This window comes from Rhinopithecus roxellana, chromosome 10 (assembly GCF_007565055.1).
Source record: "Rhinopithecus roxellana isolate Shanxi Qingling chromosome 10, ASM756505v1, whole genome shotgun sequence".
Classification (NCBI taxonomy): Eukaryota; Metazoa; Chordata; class Mammalia; order Primates; family Cercopithecidae; genus Rhinopithecus; species Rhinopithecus roxellana.
This window is the reverse complement of record NC_044558.1, coordinates 88,242,286-88,263,695: the sequence shown is the minus strand read 5'-3', so window position 1 is coordinate 88,263,695 and position 21,410 is coordinate 88,242,286. Positions and strand designations below refer to the sequence as shown.

General features: G+C 45.2%; 1 protein-coding gene across 1 annotated transcript in view; it reads right to left on the bottom strand.

Moving 5' to 3' along the window:
• Positions 1-1,035: 1,035 nt before the first annotated feature.
• KSR2 (kinase suppressor of ras 2) overlaps positions 1,036-21,410 on the bottom strand; it is a 497,941-nt gene continuing 477,566 nt past the window's right edge. Inside the window, exons 15-19 of the mRNA XM_010368261.2 lie at positions 17,086-17,182; positions 15,914-16,047; positions 7,637-7,768; positions 2,341-2,470; positions 1,036-1,173 (exon numbers count right to left, since the gene is read on the bottom strand). Of these exons, the coding sequence (XP_010366563.2) occupies positions 1,036-1,173; positions 2,341-2,470; positions 7,637-7,768; positions 15,914-16,047; positions 17,086-17,182 (631 nt within the window). The remainder of the gene's footprint in view (positions 1,174-2,340; positions 2,471-7,636; positions 7,769-15,913; positions 16,048-17,085; positions 17,183-21,410) is intronic.

Below are 21,410 nucleotides of genomic sequence, written 5' to 3'. Positions count from 1 at the left end.
GTACACCACGCCCACAGGTGGGGGTATCTATATCTGTGAGTACTGCTTCTCTTTAGTGGGTAAGCCATGGTAGTACAAGTGTGTATATACACATGTCTTCATGTACCATGTAATATGATTGTGATTGTGTACCTGTGTGTGTATGTGCCTGAGTTTGCCTATGTATGCAGGTTTCCATGTGGGGGTGTGCGTTCATGGAATGTTTTTGTATATGGATGTGTGCGTGTATAGATCTGAGTGTAGCTGTGTGTGAATGAATTTGTAGAGAGGTACGTTTTTAAGTACTGCTCCCGGGTCTGCATGAGTGTGAGTACCTGAGAGTGTCTGAGTGTGCACAGCCATGAATACCTGGCAGAACCATGGGGAGCCCTCAGTAGCCTCATCTGGGCCTGTCTCCCTCTTACCTTCTAGAGAGTTCAGTCACAGAAGCTGGGGTTGGCGAGGGAGGTCCCAAAAAGAGATGCCACACTCATTATCTCAGATAGAACTACTGATCTCCAGCCAGAAACAAGAGGGAGGAGCATGGTCTGGAGCCTCTTATGAGGAAGCTAGAGATACTTCTGGCAAGAAGCTCAGACCCTTTCCTGCTCTGGCATTCATGCAATGGAGAATGCTGGAAGCTGTGATCTGCCGTGACAGGGGCAGGCTGCTGGCCCAAAAGGAAGAGTTCCAGAAAGCTGGGCCTCGTGGAGGGGTACTCTGAATACCTGACATGTGGGGAGCTTAGCAGGTTCAGGCATCACCTCACTGCATGATGCTCAGACTCATCAGGGCATCAGTCTTCATCAGGAAGAGATAAACAATGAGAAACCCAGGGTAGCTGCAGGAACCAAGACCCCACAGGACAGACTCCAGGACCCAAACCCCCAAACAGACTCCATTGAATGGAAACCTAGTAGGGAAGGGTGGTTGCCAAAGGGTGGGCACATGGACAGGAGCTTGTTGGGGGAGAAGTAAAAAAGGGGCAGAGAGGATCAAAAAGGTGACAAAGGGCAGAGGACAAGGCAGTGGGGAGAGACGCTAAGGGAGAAAAACCTACTCTGCAGACTTCCAGAAATGTCCAGGGTGAGATAGGCGGCGGTTTCGCTTTGGCAGTTTCTCCAGCATGTCCATGAGCTTGGTGAAGGTAGGTCTCTCTTCTTGTTCAAAGGCCCAGCAGAAGAGAAGAATGTCCTAAATGAAACCAATGTGTGGTGATTACACATAAATGGTGACTTTTTGATTACTCTTTGGCATCACATTTGGTCTGCCAATTTGTCCATTCATCTGTCCCATTTCCATATTCCTCCATCATCCATCCATCCATCCATCCATCCATCCATCCATCCATCCAGCATGTATCTAAACATCTACCCATTCATATCAATTCACCCTTCCATCTTTCATCCATCCATCCACCCATATATCATCCATCCATCCATTCATCCACTCATCCACCCATCATGCATGCATCTATACATCCACCCATCTATATCAATTCACTCCTTCATTCTTCATCCTTCATTATCCATCCATCCATCCATCCGTCCATCCATTACCATCCATCCGTCCATCCATTACCATCCATCCATCCATCCATTACCATCCATCCATCCTTCTTCCCATGTATTTTCTGAGCCCAAATAACAACCAGGTAAGCTCTATTCTAGAAGGTCTAGGATACACTGAGATCAACAATACTTCCCAGTTTCTTGACATTTTTCTTAACAGAAGGGATAAAAGGGAATCCTGGGGTCTCCATCCATATCTCAATACTTTTAAGAGCCCTTCAAAGTCAGAGACGAAAGTTACTTTTAGTAATCTCTTCATCACCTAGGTGCAGGTAATCCTTAAAAACATAACATATAATTACTCCTTCTCTGACTTGAGTGTCTTCTGATCAAAAGAGAGGATTCTTCCTGCTGTGTTTTAGAGGAAGATTGTTAATATTAATATATACCCAGGCTTCTCTGTTTCTGTATGTCTTGTTCTGAGTTAGATAATGCCTTAAAATTATTATGTAGATGCAAATAAAATTAGAACCATTAATATTTGTGATGTTTTAATTCATGTCTTTTAAAAATAGCAGAAAAAGAGGGATATATTGGTTCTACCTAACTCAGCAACCCATAGTCAGGAAAAACCTGACCACGTGTTACTGTGCCCCTGGTGGCAGGTACCTGAAATTGCAGGCACAGTGCAGCAGCCTTGCCTTTTAAGCTTCAAACTGCTGTTTGACAAGGTTGCGATGCATATTTTTTTGGTCACCCTATGGGAAAGCATTTGTAACCTTAACACATAGTAAAAAGAAGGTCTGTGTCTCCCCTCATCCCCCAGGTCTGGCCCTATCTTGGGACTTACCGAGATTTCTTTTCCCATGCCAATCTGGCTGAGGTTGGGTTTCATGCCTGTGCCCATTTGCCATATTATTGCCTCTGCCGGTTGGGTCTTGAAAGGCCATTCCCTGGCGTGGAGTTCATACCAGATTGTGCTGTTGGCAGACGTTGTTAAAGGGGTGTTGGTGTGGTGTGTCACTTGCAATCTTGCACCTCCATTATTAACACACACCCACCTAGCCAGCCTCCTGGCACCCATTCTTCTCCCCAGTTTCTTCCTCATGGGGTAGGTATTTTGCCACGTGGGACACACCTAAAGCTTTCTTAATGTCTTAGAAGTCATGTTTATCCCAGGATATCTTCTAATGAATAGTTAAATACAATGTGATTAGGATCTCTGTCCCTGATTCTACTTGCAATGATTCTAGAAAATCATTGCAAATAAATAATTAGGGGTACAAAAATTTATTTATAAGGATATTCCCAGAGAATTATATATAATATTGAAAAAAAGTAAGAACACAATTGTCCAATAAGAGGAATTGGTTATATGTATTATGTTAAATCCATGAAATAAGATGAAATGCTGTATTATTATTAAAACATTTCAATGAAATTTTGCTGACACAAAAAATGCTCAGTACATAACCTTAGGTTAAAAAAAAAAGCAGGATATGAGACTGTATGTAAAGTTTGATATTGCTTTTTAAAAAATCATTATATGTGTATGAACAAGAGAATAAAGTAAAGCATAGCAAAATGTTAACAATAACTAACTCTGGGGGACAGATTAGGATTTTTTTCTTTTATACTTTTTTTTTTCTAAGTATAAACCATCCTGCGGAATGGTGGAAAGATAAAAAGAGCTTTGAGAGTGACTGGGGTTCAAGTCCTGATTCCATTTATACTAATAGTATAATAGGGTAGGTTTCCTGGGTATGTCACTTCACTTCTGTGAGTGCAGGTTTTCTTACCTGATAAATGAGAATAATGATAACATCGCAGTGGAAGGATGTTTATCTGGGACTCTGAACCCAAAACAACTCCATGCTAGGATTATTCTAGAGTGATTTACCACATTATCTTCTGTTTCACAAATCGTGACATTGTAATTAATGGAGAAAGGATTGCTCTAGTGAGTAGCATGTGTCTTGAATGGGATGATGGGCCAGGTGGTGCATAAATGATGCTATGAAGTGTGAATAGCAGTGAGGACCACAGTGGATGAAACGGGATGCTGGGGTGTCACTGAGCTGTACCATGGGGACAGATCTCAGTGCTCTGAGCACACGATTCCCCGACTTAGGAAATATCTGAAACAATTCTAGAAAGTGATCTTTCCTTCACTGTAAGATTTCATGTAAGTTTGCTTTAAAGAACACAAAGCACTCTGCTATCCTCTTTACTGATCAGAGCACTGTGTCAAATCAACTATTGTTAGGGTTTCACTTCATAGTTACATCTTCCTTCTACTTGACAACCTTATACCTCTGGGGTGGGTAAGGAGTGGTGATGCTCAGGTGTTGGAATGTCAGTTTAGGTGATCAGAAAGCTCTCAAGAGAAGGTACTAAAAGATTATAGTTATCCTAATAAATAATCATACTTATTGAGTTTTTACTCTGCACTACACACTACTCAAGTTTTTTGCTGAGGGAGGTCTATGAAGCATGTCTTTTTATTCTGATGCTTTGACTACTTGGGGCTTTGCTGACCCTGGAGATTCTGCCCCTTCCAGGAACAGTCAATTCCTGGAGATAGTAAAGGGCTCACCTGTGAACACACCTTTCACAGGCTAATCAGATAATCCAGAGCTCACACTCATACTGCCAACTACCTCCTTAATTGGGCTTGCAAGCTCTGGGCCAATATTCCCCAGCCCCTATATGCTATGAGCCTACTGAAATCATTCAAATGAGCCAATCCTAATAAGCCTTCTTACCCTGCCTCCCCTGCTCCTTCCCAAGAAAACCACAATAAAGGCTCTTCCCAACATTTTCCTCACATTTCCTCTGCCTCCAGACCAACCCTGGTGCTGCCCTCTGTGGACACTGCATGGTGTGGCACACCCGCTCTGGGAACTGTGAGTAACAAACCATCTTTTCAATGACGACTGTTGGCCTCATGCTGCCTGAATAATAACAAAACCTAAATTTTAAAACAGAAGGCATTATTATTAATAGTATCCCCCTTTCATAGATGAGGAAACTGATGCCCAGAAAGGTTGTGTGTCTTTCCCAAGATAACACAGCAAACAGGAAGGGCAGCCAGAAGTTGAACTTAGTCTGTCTGACTCCAAGATGGTGCCACTAGCCAACGTGCTATACTGGGAAGCTTAGACTCCATCCTATTTAAGAGTCCTTTGTAATCAGGAAAATGCACAATCTGGGAGGCGCAAGCTTGTGGTTGGTGATTGGAGTCTGGTGAAGGAGGCATCAACAGACTCATCCACCACTCATGTGAAAGGGGGAAGGATGTCTTGAGTTATTCCCTGTGCTGGGTACCTTACAAATGTTTTCTCACTCAATTCTTAGAACACCTCGATGGATTTATTATCCTTGATTTACAGTTGAGAGAAATAGGCCTTTGAGTGGCAAAAGAAATCCTAAACCCATCAGGGCTCTATGGTTAAAAGCTCCAACTCTAGAGTACAGGATATTTCAGGTGAATCTCAGCACCACCATTCATCACTGTAAGGCATGTCACTGAGCCATCCAAAGCCTCAGTTTTCTCACCTGTCAATTGGGAGCAACATGGTATCTGCTTCGAAGGGTGCTTGTAAAAATTCTGTGAGACAGTGCACATAAAAGGCTTAACACAGTGCTCAACCCTCTTTAAAAAATTCGTGTTTGTTCTAAGTCATTTCTGAGCACAAGGTTCCCAAGCAACAGGATGCACCTAATTGGCAGGAAACCCAGAGCGCCGGGTCCTTCAGAATTCAGCAGTGTCAGAAATAAAAGCCTCATTAAAACTTCCTTTTAAACCCAACTTTCAAGAGAAACTCACTTTAAGGAAAAAAGAATTGCTGAAGATGAAAACTCCAGCAGAAAACCAATTATTCCGGTACATTTTGTTAATCACATTTTTTTCTTTTGCTAAATTTACACTAAACTATACCAACGTAATTATTGCAATTTGGTTTCAGATAACAATATTAACTAGATAAAGATTTGGGCATAAAATAATCAGGCCGACTGACTTCCTCTAAAGTGGCTCAAGCAACAGATGTTGAGAATTCTGATCTTCCAGAAATATCTCCTCAGGGTTTTTCAGTGAGGATGCAGTGGGGGCCCTTTTCCAAGGAAGACTCTGTAACATCTCTCAGTGGTATTAAGTCTAACTGAACTCATCTGCAACTTTCCCAAACAGCTTCCCCAGTGTTATCTCCCCCAGCTATTGCAACCACCTGTGGACAAGATTAGGCAAGGATTTGCATGGTCATGGGAGCCTAGAAGCCTTTCTGGCTCTACTTTCTCAGGGCACTCTGCCCTGTATCCTGGGGTTGTGTCCTGGGCCCTTCTTCTCCTTCTGTACTTCCAAAGACATCTCATTCTGTCTGTGGCTGCAGTTACCTATTTGCTGACAAGTCCTAAACTCCTCTTTTCTATACTAGTCATGTAGAGACAGCTGTGTTTTGGTGGTTGCATTTGTCATCTCCAAGATAGCTCAAACTCACTGTGTCTAAATCTGACCTCTTTGCCTCCCTGGCATGCCCCAACCCTGCTGCACCTCCACAGTCTCCGCCTCAGTGAACGATGCCACTCTCCATCTGGTTGCTTAAGGCAGCTATCTAGGCACCACCCAAATTCAATCCATGATCAAGCTCTATTGCTTCCACCTCCTATGTGTGCTGCTGATGTCCATTCTCAGCTTTCATACCCACAGGCTCTGATTCAGTGAAGGCTGCCAGCATTTCCCTGGGTACTGGACACCCGGCTCCCATCCTCTCCTTCTTCATTCCATTCTCTACACAGCAGCCAGAGTGATCTGACTGATCTAAAACTCAATTAGGATTATGTCACTCCCCATTCCCCCAGAGCTTAATAACCATCAGTGGCTCCTTAGTGCACTGAAGATGAAATGAAACCTCCTTAACTCAACCTTTAAGTCCTTGCAGGATTGACTGTGCTTCCCTCTCTAGTCTCTTATCTCACCACCCCCAGCCTAAATTTTTCCTGACTCTTCATCCATCAGTTCCCTTTCCTCCCCCAACCCTTCTATATATTCCTCCATGTGGGCAATGTGTTCTTTTATTTTTGCACCTTTTTGCACATTCTTTTGATCTGGAACACCTTACCTTGCCCCTGTACTCAACCTTTAACTTAGGCTCAGGATTATCATCTCCTGGAAGCCCTCCCTGACCTCCCAGATTGGATTTGGTTCCTCTTTTATTCCCACAGTCCTGTGTTTATTCTCAGAATAGCAGTTATCATACTTTGCTAAAGTTGGATGTTTCCTTATCTGCTTTCCACTAGAAAGATAGAGTAGGGGCCTCTGGTGGTTTTAAATATGTCCAGTATATTCTTTGATACTCCATCATATATAAGATAGAGCTTAATTCTCCTCCCCTTAGGTGTGGACTGGATTTAGCAACTTGCTTTTAACAAACAGAATATGGTAGAAACAACGATATGTAAATTTATGAGACTAGATCATAAATGACAATGAGGCTTGTAGCCACCATGCTGTGAAGTCATTCAAGCAGCCTATACACAGGCCCAAGGGTTGAGGAACTGAGGCCTCCTATACACAGGCCCAAGGGTTGAGGAACTGAGGCCTCCTTCCAACAGCCGTGTGAGTGGGCCACCACGGAAATGGATCCCCAGCCTGCTGTGCCTTCAGATGAGACCACAGCCCTAGCCAATATCTTGACTGCAACCTCATAAAAGCCCACTCAGAACCACTCAGCTAAGCCATTCCCAAATTCTTGACCACAGAAACTTGAGATAAGAAATGTTTTCAGTGGCTAAGTTTTGGCATAATTTGTTATGCAGTCATAACTAATACAACACTGAGTCTTCTATCCCCTGCATCTGCTACAATCCTAGCACATAGCAGGCAGTCAACAAATAGCTACTGAATAAGTAAATGAGTTGGGTAACTTGTTATGGCCACATAATCCATTGGAAACCAGGCACACAAGTTTGTTAGGGTCATTCTTTCTAGTATACCCTACTCAGATTCCTCCATTCTCACCCCAAAATCCAGCCACCTTGGCCCTGTAGACAGGTACACCCTGGCCCTTCCAAAAGCATTGAAAGACTTGAGAAGTGCCCCTCTGCCCAGGCTGTGGCTCTCAATGGCCAGGGCAGGGCCCACTTACCCAAGGGCAAAGACGTCAGAGTGCTTGGAGAAGGGGAGCTTATCCTCCTCTGTGTCGGGGGACAGCTGGCGGATGATCTCTGGTGCCAGGTGGCACAGCCAGCCATTCTGGATGCGCAGTTTGTCCTCCCGTCTGGAGAAGCAAAGCACAGGATGAGCTCTGTTTCATAGCCTAGGGAGGACCAGCCCCCCTGGCACTGACCCCATGTCCCTGGAGCCATCTCTGCTGCCCTTCTTGCTTCCTCCATTGAGCACTGCCTGACCACCTACTGGAGGCAGAGACCCAGTAGGAGGTACAGGGAAGGCTGCTCTAGAGAAACACTCAGATCCAAACCATCATTGAATTCCGTTGCCTCTGAGGCACCCACCTTCTTGCCCATCTTCATTCAACGACACTATGGATTCTTGTTATTCATGGCAGTTATGTTCTATAAAGTCACTGGAACATGGAATTAGTAGAATACTGAATCATTGCTCCTGGGGAAATATGTACACATGCACACATCCCTCACATAGTTTATAATTTTAACCCCTGAAAACAACTTATCCTAATAGATTCTGTTTTATTTTACATAATAGACTATAAGGCTCAGAAGTGTTAAGTGACTTGTCTGAGGCAACTCTACTAACAGGTGCCAGAGTTGGGATTCAAATCTCATCCAACTGGCCCCAGAGCTGCAGCGTCTTATGCTACCCTGTGCTGCCCACTCTGGCTCAATCTCTGTCCTCAAGGCTTCTCTGTATGAGGCCAAAACAGAGGCAGAGCAACATTTGTTTGACCTAAGCTGGGAACATGTGCATCGGGCAACTCAGAGTTTTCCCCACTCTGCATGTCCATGAATAACTGTGAAAGTGCTGTGAGTATTGATTTGGGGGATTACAAATACATTTCAGTAATCCACAAATAATGATAATCTACTTTTTTCCATCACCTATGATGCCTAGGTTCTGCGCTTGGCACGGAACAAGACCAACAAGGTCCCTTCCCTCCTGGAGCTTGCACTTTGGTAGGGAAAGGAGACAATAAATGAGTTCAATAAATAAGAAAAACTAAAGTCGTGATAAGCATTGTACAAATAATTAAAATAGAGGATGCATCAAAGACAAGACAGAGCTTACTGCAGGTAAACTGTGAGCTAGGATCTACGTGACATAAAGGATCCAGCTACGTGAACAAGGAGAATATCTAGGCAGAAGGAGAAGCTAGGACAAAGTTCCACCAAGGGCCCCATTCAGGGTGTTCCAGAACCCTAAAGAACTCCAGTGTAATTGGAACACATCATCCCATCCTATGTATCAAAGTGTCTATAACCACCTCCTTGCTGATGGGCCTTGGGCGGGCAGTTCCCTCTTCCACCATTATGAACAAGGCTGCCATGAACATCTTTGGGTAGATAGTGGGAATATCTCCCTTCACGCACATTAATTTATTCCTTAGGTAAATTCTCAGACATGGAAGGAGGCTGGCTCCCTTCTTTCACTGGAAGTCCTTAGCAAGGCAGAGCTTTCCAGGTGGGTCCGAAATCTAAGCAGACCCCCTCTGAGATCTTCATTGACTCGAGACTCCTAGGAACTGGCTCATTAACACAGGGGAAGGGAGCAGTCGGGGGGAAAGGGGGTGCATATCTCGAATCATCATTAAAAGTGAGGTCATGCAGGATGACAGCCTCCAGCATGAAGGTCTCTGTGGGGACCTGGGGCTGGCTAGATTCTTCCAGGGAGAGTTTCTGAGATGCAGAAGTTGTGACATGTTGCTCTCTCAAATGTACTCATTCATATCCCATAATCATGATTTTTGCCGTATCTGAATACCTTCAAGAGCAGCATTGTACAATAGAACTTTCCATCATGACAGAAATGTCCTCTATATGGTCCAATGTGGCAGCCACTAACCACCATAACTATTGAGCACTTGAAATGTGGCTTACAACTGAAGAACTAAACTTTTAATTTTTTTTTTTTTTTTAATTTTAGAGATAGGGTCTGCTGAGACAGCCTGTCAATCACGCAGGCTAAAGTACAGAGGTGAGATCATAGCTCATGGGAGCCTTGAAGTCCTGGCCTCAAGTGACCCCCCCATCTTCAGCCTATGAAGTAGCTGGGATTACAGGCATGAGCAACCGCACCCTGCTAATTTTATTTTATTTTTTGAGGAGATGTGGTCTTGCTATGTGATCTTGCTATCTTGCCCAGGCTAGTCTCAAACTCCTGGCCTCAAGGGATCCTCCAGCCTCAGCCTCGCAAAGCATTAAGATTATAGGCATGAGCCACTGCTCCCAGCCCTGAACTTTTCATTTTAATTAAGGTTAAATTTACGTAGCCACATCTGACTAGTGGCCACCAAACTGGACACCACTGTTCTAGACTATCATGTACTAAGAAATCCATTTTTAACTTAAATATATTTTAATAGGTCACTCTTTAGTGTGGCCATAAATGGAGACTAGTGATTTTCTAATACACGTTAAAATTAAGATAGAAAATGTTTGTTCATGTCCTCCCCCAAATCAACTTGCAGATCAACACCCGTAGAAACACTGGGTGGAGGAAAGATCCCTGAATGAGACTCCAAGAGTTTGGGGCTCAGGGTTCCAGTACTGCAGTGACATTCACTAGCTGGGTAGGGCTGGGTGTGTCCCATACACGTAGTTCTTTAAGATCTCTTTCATTCCCCCTCCATCTTACACATGAAGGTAGCATCCATTTGCGTATACTCAACTTTCTGTAGAACCCAAAACAGGGACTGTAGGAAAGGAAGCATATCTGGGTAACTGCTGCAATCGCAACTCTCAGTTGCATTTGGATGGTGGCTTACCACAGGTATCCCACACCCACCCACCTCCTGCATTCCCAGGCTAGGAGCAGATTGGCATGCATGCAACAGAAAAAACTGTGGCCAGGCAGACACCATTAAATTTGTTCTAATTTAGGATTTCTCAACCTTGGCACTATTGACATTTGGGTCTGGGCAATTCTTTGTTATTGGGGGGCACGGGGGCTGTCCTGGGCATCGTAGGATGTTCAGCAGCATCCCTGACCTCTACTTATGAGAGGCCATTAGCACCCCCTTCCCCCAATCATGACAACTAAAAATGTCTTCAGACATCATCAAATGTCCCCTGGAGGAGAAAAATTGCCCTGGTTGAGAATCACTGTCCTAATTTATACAAGATAAGGAAATGGTCCAAATCTCAGTGTTTCAGGATTAATAACACATGACTTGCTCCTGCATTCTACACAAAAGACATGATGCAACACATCCTGTGCTAGAAACTACTACTCAAACTCACTAGCAAACTCTTGAGTCAGCAGAGTTAAATCAGCTCTTGCTTCTACAATCAGGAACACCCACAGAGGTTGAAGGCTCCATCTGTGCTTACTAGCTATGGAACCTTGAGCAGACCCAAATTTCTATTTTCCCATCTGTAAAATGGGCACATTAATTTGTACTTCACAGAGCTGTTGCAAGGACTAAAATGAGACAGTGCATGGCACAGGACTGTGTCAGCTGCCAGAGCCACACAATTACTGGACGTAATCATTACACATGTATATATCTGCTTACGTGTATGTGTTTATCTTGAGGACTCAGAAGTGGATTTGAGACTAGAGCCCACAATAGGAATGTCCTCCATGAAAGTCTTTGGTATAGGCCAGACAACATTCCCCTGCAATGACTGGGCCACTGGGGGTGGAGTGGGTTGGGGTGCTCCTGCCCAAGGGAAGCTTCTCTGCTCCCATCTTTTTGCAAACACCCCTGCCACCTCTTCCTGACTCATGGGGTCAGCAGAGAACTGGCATTTTGGGGCCAGGGCAGGAGGTGGAATGGTGGCCACGCAAGAGCCATCAGCCTGGGGCCGGTGTGGTAGGGGGCCAGGAGCCAGGCCTGGCACTAACACCCTGTGGTGCCCCATTCCCATGGCGATAGGCCCACTGGTGGCAAACCCAAATCATCTTCATTATGGTTATTATGATTAATAACAGGATTTGGGAGGCTGGCAAGACAGCACTGGCATCTAAAATGATACCTTTTCTTGGCGACGGCAGAACAGCTGTATGCTGGAGTCTGTCTGGATGTGCAGAACACACTCACATCACTGGGCTGCTCCATCCCTGCCTCAGGCTGAGGGGTGGTCTCTCCCTGCTGGGCACCAAGGGCTATCCATACCCCAAGCTCTAATAACTGAGGGGAGGGCAGGAAGGCAAGTGACTCCTGCTGAATGCTTACTGTTTATCAGAGTGCCCATCCCACTTAGGCCTCACAAGCCCACACTCTGAGAGCTATCATCCTGTTCTGTGGATAAGAAAACGGAGGCTCAAAACATTTAAGTGACCTGTCCAAAGGGACAGAGCTGAGATCTGTTTGAGTACAAGTCTTTAAAACCCCAGGGACTAGGCACCTCACTCCAATTCTACGAGAATTTCTGGAGAGAACCATTAAAAAGCCTGGCTGGGTATGGTGGTGCACACCTATAAGCCCAAGACCTTGAGAGGCTGAGGTAGGAGGACGGCTCAGAGGTTGAGGCTGCAGTGAGCCATGATGGCACTACTGCATTCCAGCCTGGGTGACAAAGCAAGAGATCCTGTCTCCAAAAAAAAAAAAAAAAAAGCAAAATGCTAAACTAAGCCTTCCTCATCTGTATCCCATTTAATCACCAAAACAGCCTTATGAGGTAGGTGCTATTAATTAGTGCCTGCCCCTACTCCTATTTTACAGGTGAGGAAACTGAGGATCAGGGAACCCCTAGATGTGTATTAAACAAGTTTCTGGAATCTATCTCAAGGTATTATAGACTGAATTTTGTCTCCTCCAAATTTATTATGTTGAACCCCTAACCCTCAATTTGATTGTATTTAGAGATAAAGCCTATAGGGAGGTGATTAAGGTTAAGTGAGGTCATAAGTCTGGGGCCCTAATCCAGTAAGATTGGTGTCCTTATAAGAAGGGGAAAGACATCAAAGACCTCTCTCTCTCTCTTTCAGTGCACAGAGAAGAGGCCATATGAGGACACAGTAAGAAGGTGGCCGTCTGCAAGCCGGGAAGAGAGCCCTCACTAGACACTAAATTTGCCAGCACCTTGATCTTGGACTTTCAGCCTCCAGAACTGTAAGAAAATAAATGTCTGTTGTTTAAACCCCTGAGTCTGGTATTGTGTTACAGCAGCCCAAGCTGACTAATACATTCACTCCCTAATTATTTGCTGACTGGCTGAGTGAATAATGAATGAGGGAACTTCCAGGCCTATCTCCTGAGAGATACTGGCCCTGCTTCCTGCAATGCCCAAAGCCTGGCCAGCTCCCTTCTCTCTCCACTCCTATAATCCAGCCCCCAGGTTGTTGATTAGGGCCATAGATGCCCCTTATTCAAGGGGTGTCTCCTGGACTCTGGCTGCTGCACTGGGGGCTCCAGGCTGCAATGGGGGCAGTTATCAAACATGCCTTTGCATAAACAAGAGGGAATAAATGGACCTGAACCTCTGAGGGGACTCTGTGGATCCCTAGAGCTACACTGGAGGTATTCATAAATATTGAGGCAAATCTACTACCTGGGGAACATCCTGGGATTCATGGGACACCCAAGAGTTCCACCTCCCTGTCATGGTTTGCAACATGCTTGCTTTGGTAGAACCCACTTGCTACATAAGTTTGATTACCCTGAGACTGCCATGGTGTGAGGAAACCCAATGTAGTCATGCAGAGAGGCTGCATGAAGAGGGAAAAGTAGGGAGATGAGAAAGACCCCATCAGTCCCCCAGATGTTTCAGCCAGCCCAGCCCAGCTGTGTGAATGAGGAAGCCTTCAGTTGTCTCCAATTTTACCCCCCATCCAATTTGTACCTACGACAAACTGAGCACAAGAGCTCAGCTGAGCCCAGTCAACCCACAGAACAATGAGGGATGACAATACCTTGTTTTAAGCCACTAAGTTTTGAGATGGTTCATTGTAGGATAATACATAACTGGAACAAGGATAAAAGCATAAGAAGTGATTGATGGCTACTTGTGCGTGGCTGGGAAATGTGAATTTCTTGTTGGGAGATGTTGCTGAGGGCACTCCCTGGGTTTGTGTTGACAACCTGGCTGGGGCAGGGGTGGGAGGGGCTGCTGTCTGGACAAGCAGACTGGAAGCCACATTGCCCTTGACTTGGTTGAACTAACTTCCTGGATGACATTGGGTCTCCATGAATGAGCTAAAGGAAGGGATGCCCAAGGCATTCCATTCCATTCCATTCCATTCCATTCCATTCCATTCCATTCCATTCCATTCCATTCCATTTCTTTTTCTTCCTCTTCTCCTTGTGGCTTCAGAAAACTGAGTCTAAAGGAAGAAAATCAGAGGTCCTGCACCCCTTTCCTCCACCACAGGGAGAAGCCACTGGTGAGGTGAAAGGGAGAAGTGTGGACATGCCACCAGGAGGGAAGAATGTCTGCTTTTTATGAAAGCCCAGAAGCAAGTTAGAGAAAACTCTTACTGGGCCTCCTTTTGTCTTGATGCAAATACTTGGGTTCACAGTGAAGTCACCCACCATTGCGTCCTTGCAGTTCTCCTGGGACACTGGGAAACTGGGAAGGGTATGAGTTCCCTGCCAGCGAACCAGGAACTTAACTGCTGCAGGGGAGTCAGAGGGAAGAAGGGATTCTACACGGTCTTGCCCTCCTGGGCTTCTTGGGTTCCAACTGGAGGGACTCTCTCCAGTATCTCTTGATATATTTATATATTTACTGCCTACTTACTGCCTTAGGGACTACAGACAGTTTTGTAGACTATGGTTAATCTTTCTTGGGTGGAGTAAAATCTGAAAAAGAAACTTAAGCATCTGTTTGGTCCTCATCACACAGAAACAGCTACGTGAAGTTTTGTCAGATTCCAAATGGTCCAACTTATAACAGATTCAAGGTATCATACAGCACAAACAAGATTCACTTTGTCGGGGTCCCTGCAGGCATTCCTCAAAAAAAAAAAAAAAAAATCCGTAGTTCTCTCTCTTTTTTTTTTTTTTTTTTTTGAGACGGAGTCTCGCTCTGTCACCCAAGCTGGAGTGCACTGGCCAGATCTCAGCTCACTGCAAGCTCCGCCTCCCGGGTTCACGCCATTCTCTTGCCTCAGCCTCCCGAGTAGCTGGGACTACAGGCGCCGCCACCTCGCCCGGCTAGTTTTTTTTTTTTGTATTTTTTAGTAGAGACGGGGTTTCACCGTGTTAGCCAGGATGGTCTCGATCTCCTGACCTTGTGATCCGCCTGCCTCGGCCTCCCAAAGTGCTGGGATTACAGGCTTGAGCCACTTCTCAAAAGCAGCTGAAACTGAAGTAAAATGAGAGAAACTGTGGACTTTCTGAAGAGATGCACCATTCGTTACAAAATGCAGGATTACAAAAAGCATGCAGAGGTTTAAAATGAGAGCGAGAGTGAGAGAGAGACAGCGAGAGAGTGAGACAGAGAGAGAGAGAGCACAGTTCAAATTAAAAGTCACAAGGGTAGACTTTCTGAATTACAGGTTATCTGAGATCAAGCTGCTTTTCACGTGGCCAATTCAATGCGGCTTGCTCTAGGGTGAGTAGTGGCTGAGAGTTAATTACTTAACGACGGTTAATGATTCTCCTGGGTGATACTGGGAGGTATATGCAAATTAATACTAATTACAACAACTCAGCAGCAGCTACCCTTTGTGGAGCTTTTGAGGTGCATCAGGCATTGGGTGGATGCTTGATGCTTGTTCTCATTTTATCCTCACAAGAACTGATTGAGGAAGACATCATCAAACCTACCACTTTTCTTGCAGACAAGGAAACTAAAGTTCAGAGACGTTGTTCGGCTTGATTAAAGTCACATTTAATAAGTGGAAGAGCTGTGTCAGGCCATGGTTGCGTCTGACTTTAAACCCCTTGCCGTTAACTGTACTCTTCCTGTACTAAAATCAATTAATTCCTAAGAAAACTTTGAGCAAGGCCTCTTGGGTGATCTCAACTTCCAGGTGAGTACTTAGGGTTAGAGGAGAGCCCTCCAGTTAAATTCAAGGGTAGGGGCTTTGAAAGATCTGGGGATGCTCTGTGTCCAATCACACACACTCAAAGACAAGACAGGTGAGCAAGGTGCTGGCCTTCTCATGGGGAAACACAGCATGGCCTTGGCATCTCGCATCAGTAGAGCAGCCGACCCACTCAGCTCAGCAACCTCAGGCCCAACCCTGAGTCTAGGTCACTAAAGCCATTTGGACTAACTTCCCACCTCCTGACCATCATCTGTTAGGAAACTCTCCAGGTCCTCCCACCACCTCTCACCTGCCAGCCTGCAGCACCCCAGAAATGCTGAAGAGTCCAAAGTCCGTGATGACCACTTTGCCATTGTCGTAGAAGACATTCTTTGACTTGAGGTCCTTGTGCAGGATTCCCTTGGCGTGGAGGTAGCCCATGCCCTGCAAGAAGCAAGGAACAGGGAGTTGCCAGAGAACAACCTAAGAGCTCGCTGCCACCCTGGCTTGAGTTCACATCCCTTGTCCTGAAGACTTGGCTCCCTAATGGGACCACACTCAACAGTGGTAGGGCCTGGGGTCTGACCAAGGGTCCTGGGGGTGAGGTCGGGAAAGGCATGGCAAGCAGGAACAGGCAGGGCCCCCAAGACACAAATCCATTGCCACTCTCAGACCACAGAAAGGCCATCCCCATTTGCTCATCTGATTCCTGAAGAAGCAGCAAAAGAGATCCCCAGGGAAAGGAATTCAACCAACCATTTTCATCCACTTCCCCTTTAAAGACTAACTCTTCTGCAAGACTAGATAGTCAGACCTACTTAATCTATGCTGCTGCAGAAGGCACTGAGTTCCTAAAGAGATGTTCATAACTGCCCATTAAGAACAGAGAAGAGTCTATTGGAAGCCTCGTTCAAGGGCAAACATCTAGAGTTGCAGTGGTTTCTTTTTTTTTTTTGCCTTTGTGAGCAGTCGCATCGTTCCTCTTATAGCTTGGTCCTAACACCTCCAAATGAGAAATGAAAGCTTGAGTACAACTGACTAATAAGGCACCTGCCAGAAAACACAGGATGTTCTTGTTTGTTTTAATCCAAAACAACACCCAACAATTTGATGTCTCCCTAGCAGCAGTAGAGAGAGATGGTTTCCACTCATGGGAGTTCAAGGCCTCGAGGGATGGTGGATCCTAACCAAGAGGGCTGAATAGCTTGTATGTGACCCCCTGGTCCTTGCATAGGTCCAAGTACCATAGCAATGAGACACCAGATGGAAAGCAACCATTGGTGGATAGTTCCTAAAGATCGTATCGAGGCAGAATTCTTACTTACACATGGCCTGGCATTTTTCAGGTCAAGTCTAATTTAAGTCCAGATTGGTAGTCTGAAATCCAACCATGAATCTTAGGAGTCCTGGGGTTGGGGGGCTTCTCTGGGGGAAACTGGGTCTTTCTGAGATTTAGGTAGGAGGCCCTAGAGCCGACAGTACCTTCACAATTTCTTGAGCAATCTGCCTGGTTTTGTTGACATCCAAGACGATTTTGGCGTCCCTCACGACAGAATAGAGCGTCCGTCCCTTACAGAGGCTAAAAAGCAAAAGGACAAGATAAATTAATGGCAGTTGTTCAGAAGAGGGTGACCCATGACAGTTACTTCAAGTGACAAATGATGGAAGAGACACGTGGACACACCACTATTGTGCTTATGAGATAATAAGTCTGGGACTGGACTTCAGATCTGGTTCTGGGATGGAGATCTGGGAGGAAGTTCTTGTAGATTCTTTAGAAACTTGGCTAACGTGGCTGACCGACAAGGACACCCACAGAATCCAGCCTAGTTCAGAAATGGGTTTGCCACGTCCAGCCCATCCCAGAGGCTCACAGGTGGAAAGCAGCACATAAATCAACAACTTCTGGGTCCTCAGACGCCACTCAGACAGCATTCTATTAGCCATTCACGCCAGCTGCATGCACTTGCCAGGAGTCAGTGTGTGAGGACAGTGATGAAAGACCAGTAAAGTGGTGGCTGATGTGTATTAAGTATCATCAGCAAACGATGCAGTCAATTGTTTGGACGGCGATGTGTAAACACCAGTAATACCACCCCCAAACCAGACGCCTGTCTAGATAGAGTTTTTCAAACCATTTTCAGCCTCATTGAGTTCATTTCCAGGACCAGTAGTTTAAGATGAATGACAGGATGAAAAAGACATTATGCAGCGAAAGTAACACCTTCTCATTTAGTCGCCTGTATGCTCATCCGTCCCGTTCCTCTGCAGTGAGTCCAATTCCCAGCACGCACAGAGCAGGCACCCACAAGCCGTCATTGAATGAATGGATTCTAGATTCATCATAGCACTCCCAGCCCCTAGCACTGTGACTGGCTCAGAGTATGCAATGTGGGCCAAAAGAAGAAAGAACGTCACTGTGAAAATTAATTTTCCATCTCCATCAAAATCACCGTTTGAATCTTCCTCTTTTAACCTACGACGTTATTGCTAAAATACTCCTGGCATTGTGTTCATCCATTTGGTATTTACTGAGCCCTTGTCATGTACTGGGCTTTGCTGAGATTGTATGTCCTGTGATTGAAGCAAGAACGCTGGTATCAGAGGGATCTCAGTTAGAATCCCAGCTGTGCTCCTTACTTACTGTCTTGAGATGGGTTACCTCACCTCTCTGGGCCTCAGTTTCCTCATCGACCAAAGGAAACTAATAATACTTAACCCTGTAGTTGAGTATGAGGATTGAATGAAATACAGAGTTGGAAACAGGCCTTGGCATCCAGTGGGAAGTATAGCACAGTGGTTAGGAGCATGGGGACTTAGAGTAGGACTAAGGGGTTAGAATCCTGATCTGTCATTTAGTGGCTGTGTGACCTTGGGCGGGGGGGTGCATTAACCTCTCTGAGTTTCAGTTTTATTATCTACAAAATGGGGCCAACAGCTCCTGCCTTTCTGAGTTGTCAGGAGAATCACATGAAACCAGGCATGTAAAGGTATAGGCACCTCTTTATGCCTAGTACATTTCATGGTAACTTTCCATGAGATCACTGGCTATTGTAAGAAGTTGTAAGTGATTAACAAAATAGTAAACAGACACACATACACTTGCGCAAATATATATAAGTGATATATCTATATACATATCATACTGTTTATCTGTCCACCCATCTGTATACTCTTCTAAAATGCTACTGATAGCCACCCATGATCTTTAACATTTTTTTCTTCATCGGCTTAAGGTGAAGTCCCCGGGTAGCTGACTCACAGAAAGTCTGATTCACATGTTCGAGGAGGTCACCCAGCCAGTTGGCGGGAGGCAGCCCAGAATGAGTCAGGGCTGACCCCGCATCCCCTAGGTTGCTGTCCCAGGCAGGGCGTTTGCTGTGGCTGCTGGAGCAGAGGTGGAGGAAGGGTGGGTAGAGCAGCCAATTACTCCATGTTGACATTTCAATATTTGAGACTGTGGACAGATTCCCTCCCCTGGATACTTTGTTCCTGAACAGCCACCTACACTCATCACAGGCCAAAGCCCAGAAATTACCCTCCCCACTGCAGACCGCAGAGCAAATCACCGCCAACAAGGCTCCAAGACTCCCCGGAGTCTCCTGCTCAGGGTAACTGCAGGAAAGTCTCAAGCTTCAGATTTCCACCCCTTGTCTTCTTTCCCTCCTTACGTCCTCTTTCCCTTCAGCAGCTACTGGTCTTTGCTTCTTTCACTCCCATATGCCCTCAGGAGCTTCTGGAGAAACTACTGCACCAGTTTGGCACAGCTACTCAGGTGAAATATACATACAAATAATAACCTGATATGGTTTGGCTGTGTCCCCACCCAAATCTCACCTTGAATTGTAATAATTCCCATGTGTCAAGATCAGGGCCAGGTGGAGATAATTGAATTATGGGGGCAGTTTCCCCCATACTGTTCTCCTGGTATTGAATAAGTCTTATGAGATCTGATGGTTTTATACAGGGGAGTTCCCCTGCACAAGCAATCTTGTCTGCTGCCGTGTAAGACGTGCCTTTGTTTCTCTTTGGTCTTCCACCATAATTGTAAGGCCTCCCCAGCCATGTAGAACTGTGAGTCCATAAAACCTCTTTCCTTTATAAATTACCCAGTCTCCGGTAGGTCTTTATTAGCAGCATGAAAACGGACTATACAAATCTACAACCAGCAATTCTTCCTCTAAGTAAGTACCCAACAGATATGAATTCTCATATTCACGCCTACACATGCACTAGAATGTTAACAGCAACCTGTCTGTTGAAATCCCAAACTAGAACCAACCAGCAATGGATTGAATGTTTGTGTCCCCATATCTGTATGTTGAAATCCTCATCCCAGTGTGATGGTATGAGGAGGTGGGGCTTTGGAAGATAATTAAGTCATGAGGGCGGAGCCTCATGAATGGGATTAGTGCTTTTTAAAAGGGACTCCAGCCAGTTTTCTCACTCTTTTCCTGCCATATGAGGATACAAGGAGAAGTCAACAGTCTGGAAGATGGCCCTCCCCAGAATCTGCCCATGCTAGCACTGGATTGTTGACTTTTCAGCCTTTGGAACTGTGAGAAATAAATTTTAGTTGTTTCTTTCTTTCCTTTTTTTTTTTTTTTTTTTGAGATAGAGTCTCCCTCTGTCATCCAGGCTGGAGTGCAGTGGCACAATCTTGGCTCACTGGAACCTCTGCCTCCCGGGTTCAAGTGATTCTCCTGCCTCAGCCTCCCGAGTAGCTGGGACTACAGGCACAATTTCTGTTGCTTCTAAGCCATCCAGTGTGCAGTACTTTGTCATGGTAGTCCAAACTAAGACGCAACCCAAATGTTCGTCAACAGAAAAGTGGATAAAATATGATATATACATATAACAAAATATGTTCATGCTGTACTATATAAAAATAACCAAACTACTGCTAACTGCAAAAAGCATGGATAAAGCCCACCAACATAATGTTGAGTGAAGGAAGCCTGACACCCAATACTATTCCATTTATATAAAGTGCATAAGCAAATGAAACTGACCTGGTGCCAGAAGTCAGCACAGTGATGGCCCTTGTGTGTGTGTGTGGCGGGCGGCGGAAGGAGCATTATTAGGGGGCTGGGGGAAGGCAGTGTTCTGTGTTTTGATTTGGGTGCTGGTTACATGGATACACTTAGCAGAAACTCACTGGGCTGTTCTTTTACGATCTGGATACTTTTGCAGGTATGTTATCCTTCCAAAACATGTTTTAAAAAGTCATAGCCTGGGCAACATGGCAAGACCCCAATTCTACAAAGGATACACAAAAAAACTAGCTGTGTGAAGTGGCACATGCCTATAGTCCCAGCTATTTGGAAGGCTGAGGAGGGAGGATCTCTTGAGTCCAGGAGGCCGAGGTTGCAGTGCATGGTGATTGCACCACCACAATCCAGCTTGGGTGATAGAGTGAGACCCTGTCTCAAAAAAAAAAAAAAAAAAAAAAAGAGTAAGCAGGGAAAGAATTAATAATTAATATAATTAATATATGGTGTTGAAATCTGTAAAAAATGTAAAGCAGCACTGATACCCAAGGTATCCTTTTCTAAAGTCTTTACACAGTGAAGAGTATTTGCAGATGGGCAATGTCTACAGAGGAATTTGGGGATCCAGGCCTGGCTGTGCCCACCTGGGTATTTATCAAGAGCTAAGCTGGAGATAAGTTGAAGATGAAAGCTGAGCTTTAAAGATGAGCAGGCATCAGGCAGATGTCCAGGATGACTGAGGCTAGGATGGTCCTGGCAAGTCAGTCCAAGTGTCCACAGCAACTGCTCTGAGCTTAGAATTTCTCATGACTAATA